Below are 4,096 nucleotides of genomic sequence, written 5' to 3'. Positions count from 1 at the left end.
TATTGCGAAAGATTTAATGGCCTCTGTTGGATATTGAGAAAGATTTAATGGCCCCTGCTGATGCTGACAAAGAATCAGTTGTGCCTCTTGCTCAGATGCCCACTGCTTTGTCTTTTTCTTCACTTCAAGACCAAAGGTTGGACTCTCCCACCTCCAAGGGCCAACAACTTCTCAGCTCATCTTCCCACAGTGAGACGCCACCTGGTTTCCCCACAAAAATTAAATACATTCGAGTTCAGAATGCTGCTCTTGAATGTGAAGCTGATAGCTTTTCCTCCTCCGCTACTCTAGGTTTGGACTCTGTTGATGAACAACTTCGGGCACAATTTCTAGCTGATCCAGCTTCTTCTGATAAGGTCATTCAGGTACCTGTTGATTAGGCAAATTTTATATCTGCTAATCTGCTCACACTTATAAATTTGAATGGGTCACTCAGTTCTTGTCCTCTCAAATGTAGATCATTATATGTCAAGGAGTTGCACGTAAAAAAACTCTGAGCTTTGCTATTCCTAATAAGTGCCCTTCTGCTCAAGCACCTATATGCAATTTACAGGACCATGACCCTATGCCTCAGGGGAAGCAGGTTCCCTTTTCAACTCCACAAGTTTCAAGTCACTCCACTATGGAGTTGGTGCCAGTGCAAGCCTCCTCTACCAGTTTTGCCCTTGTTCAGAACAAAAGGAAGAGCAGACCTCCTCTTGTGGAATCGGAGGTAAGGAGGAGCTTCAGACTTCAGCATTTATACAATGGTTTCAAGCAGAAAACTTGCACCAATAGAAATTGCCTGTCCTGCCATGCTAATCCATCTCCCCTGCCTTCCAAACAACAACAACAATAACAACAAAGCCTTTAGTCCCAAATAAGTTGGGGTAGGCTAGAGGTGAAACACATAAGATCTCGCAACCAACTCATGGCTCTGGCACATGGATAGCAAGTTTCCACGCACCCCTGTCCATAGCTAGCTCTTTGGTGATACTCCAATCCTTCAGGTCTCTCTTAACGGACTCCTCCCATGTCAAATTCGGTCTACCCCGCCCTCTCTTGACATTCTCCGCACACTTTAGCCGTCCGCTATGCACTGGAGCTTCTGGAGGCGTGCGCTGAATATGCCCAAACCATCTCAGACAATGTTGGACAAGCTTCTCTTCAATTGGTGCTGCCCCAACTCTATCTCGTATATCATCATTCCGGACTCGATCCTTCCTTGTGTGGCCACACATCCATCTCAACATACGCATCTCCGTCACACCTAACTGTTGAACATGTCGCCTTTTAGTCGACCAACACTCAGCGCCATACAACATTGCGGGTCGAACCGTCGTCCTGTAGAACTTGCCTTTTAGTTTTTATGGCACTCTCTTATCACAGAGAATGCCAGAAGCTTGGCGCCACTTCACCCATCCGGCTTTGATTTGATGGTTCACATCTTCATCAATACCCCCATCCTCCTACAGTATTGATCCCAAATACCAAAATGTGTCCTTCTGAGGTACCACCTGGCCATCAAGGCTAACCTCCTCCTCCTCACACCTAGTAGTACTGAAACCGCACATCATGTACTCAGTTTTAGTTCTACTAAGCCTAAACTCTTTCGATTCCAAGGTTTGTCTCCATAACTCTAACTTCCTATTTACCCCCGTCTGACTATCGTCAACTAGCACCACATCATCCGCAAAGAGCATACACCATGGGATATCTCCTTGTATATCCCTTGTGACCTCATCCATCACCAATGCAAAAAGATAAGGGCTCAAAGTTGTCCCGTGATGTAGTCCTATCTTAATCCGGAAGTCATCAGTGTCGACATCACTTGTTCGAACACTTGTCATAACATTATCGTACATGTCCTTGATGAGGGTAATGTACTTTCCTGGGACTTTGTGTTTTTCCAAGGCCCACCACATGACATTCCGCGGTATCTTATCATAGGCCTTCTCCAAGTAAATGAACATCATATGCAAGTCCTTCTTTTGCTCCTATATCTCTCCATAAGTTGTCGTACCAAGAAAATGGCTTCCATGGTCGACCTCCCAGGCATGAAACCAAACTAATTTTTGGTCACGCTTGTCATTCTTCTTAAGCGGTGCTCAATGACTCTTTCCCATAACTTCATTGTATGGCTCATCAGCTTAATTCCACGGTAATTAGTACAACTCTGAACATCCCCCTTGTTCTTGAAGATTGGTACTAATACACTCCGTCTCCATTCTTCTGGCATCTTGTTTGATCAAAAAATAAGGTTGAAAAGCTTGGTTAGCCATACTATCGCTATGTCCCCGAGACCTTTCCACACTCAATGGGGATACAATCTGGGCCCATCGCCTTGCCTCCTTTCATCCTTTTTAGAGCCTCCTTGACCTCAGACTCCTGGATTCGCCGCACAAAACGCATGCTGGTCTCATCAAAGGAGTCGTCCAGCTCAATGGTAGAACTCTCATTCTCCCCATTGAATAGCTTGTCGAAGTACTCCCGCCATCTATGCTTAATCTCCTCGTCCTTCACCAAGAGTTGGCCTGCTTCGTCCTTGATGCATTTCACTTGGCCAATATCCCTCGTCTTCCTCTCTCGAATCTTGGCCATCTTATAGATGTCCCTTTCGCCTTCCTTCCAAAGTAGTTAAAAATATGAATTCTTCCTTTTGCAAGGTTAACCCAAAGGATACCACTGAAGATATCCTCTCCAAGAAGAAAATGAAGAAAGGAGGGAAGGGAGCAGTTAAGGACAAGGAGACCCTTGCTGCTTAGGGCTGCAGGTGTTGGATGTATGGAAGCTCTTTAGATTCTTGCCTGTAATAAAAATTTGTACTAGACTATTAGTGTGCTTTAAGTGGTAGAGTGTGTTTGCTATTACCTGCTGGAAGTCGTAGTTACTTATTTTGTCACTGCCAGCCAGTTTGAGCATTATCTATTTTGTCTAATCTGAGTTGCAATTTTATCCTTACATATGTTGCAATGAATGAGACCTGGAAAATTCTTAATTGGAACATTTGAGGCGTAAATTCAGTAGATAAGTGGAGAGTGCTATTTAATAAAATTGATGAGTCTAGTTCATGAATCGTCTATTTGCAAGAAACAAACAGGGAGAATTTTGATGGTAGTTATCTCAGAAATTTTTGTCCAAGAGGTTTTAACAATTTTGAGTTTGCGCCTTCAGTGGGGGCATCTAGAGGACTAATTGCCATTTGGAATGATAACGGGTTCCAAGACCTCTTTCAAAATAATTTTTCCTTATGCATCAGTTTCACCTCTATTAAGTCTAGGCAAGAGTGGATCCTAACAAACATTTATGGGCCTTGTCCAGAAGCTCATAGAGCAATATTCATTGGCTGATTTCAAAACATTCAAATGCCATATGATAAAAACCGGTTAATCATGTGGGTTTTCAATTACATAAGGTATCCACATGACAAAAACCTAAGTGGTGGTGATCATAATGCCATGTTTCACTTCAATGCTGCTATTAATGAGCTAGGTTTGGTACTTAAAGGCAGGAATTTTGAGTTGATGCAATATGCAAGAGGCCCCCCCTCTTGGAAAAGCTTGATTGGATCTTTACATCTGAACATATACCATGGCTTTCCCTCCGTCGAGAACCATTTATGATCATACCCCTTGTGTGGTTCAAATTGGCATTGCCATCCAAAATCAAAACTTTTCAAGTTTGAATTTTTTTTGGTTAGAACACCATGATTTCAAGGAGGTAGTCCAAAAGATTTGGGAACAACAAGTTCAAGAAACTGGCTCTGCAAAGATTATCACTGCCAAATTCAAGAGGCTAAGGAAAAGTCTAAAAAACTAGTCTAGGAATTTGTCAAATCTTGCTACCATAAAGACTAACACAAGTAGTTGTGGGCGATGATTTGGTCAATTTGCTTACCGTTACTAGTCTTATCTTGATTCAGCGGCATTGTGGGATGAAGCGGCCCGGACCGACCTTACATGTACGCTTACGTGAGACAGGTTCCACTGACTGACATGCACTTGTTGCATAAGGTGGCTAGTGGGTGTCTATCTCTCCCACTTTATTTGGATCGGATTCGATGAAGATGGTCCTTATGAAGGGTAAATAGCAATTGGCATATCACCGTTGTGGATTT

At 43.1% G+C, this 4,096-nt stretch overlaps 1 protein-coding gene across 2 annotated transcripts in view; it reads left to right on the top strand.

Moving 5' to 3' along the window:
* Positions 1–2,940, top strand: part of LOC123044414 (uncharacterized) — a 5,620-nt gene extending 2,680 nt beyond the window's left edge. The window contains exons 2-5 of one of the 2 annotated variants that reach the window (XM_044467146.1): positions 96–189; positions 292–365; positions 554–712; positions 2,646–2,940. In XM_044467146.1, the coding sequence (XP_044323081.1) occupies positions 96–189; positions 292–365; positions 554–712; positions 2,646–2,744 (426 nt within the window). In that variant the 3' untranslated portion in view covers positions 2,745–2,940. Of the gene's footprint in view, positions 1–95; positions 190–291; positions 366–457; positions 713–2,645 lie in introns of both variants that reach the window. The other variant, XM_044467145.1, reaches the window with a different exon arrangement.
* Positions 2,941–4,096: the final 1,156 nt, after the last annotated feature.

This window comes from Triticum aestivum, chromosome 2B (assembly GCF_018294505.1).
Source record: "Triticum aestivum cultivar Chinese Spring chromosome 2B, IWGSC CS RefSeq v2.1, whole genome shotgun sequence".
In the NCBI taxonomy this organism is placed as follows: Eukaryota; Viridiplantae; Streptophyta; class Magnoliopsida; order Poales; family Poaceae; genus Triticum; species Triticum aestivum.
This window is presented reverse-complemented; position numbering and strand designations above follow the sequence as displayed.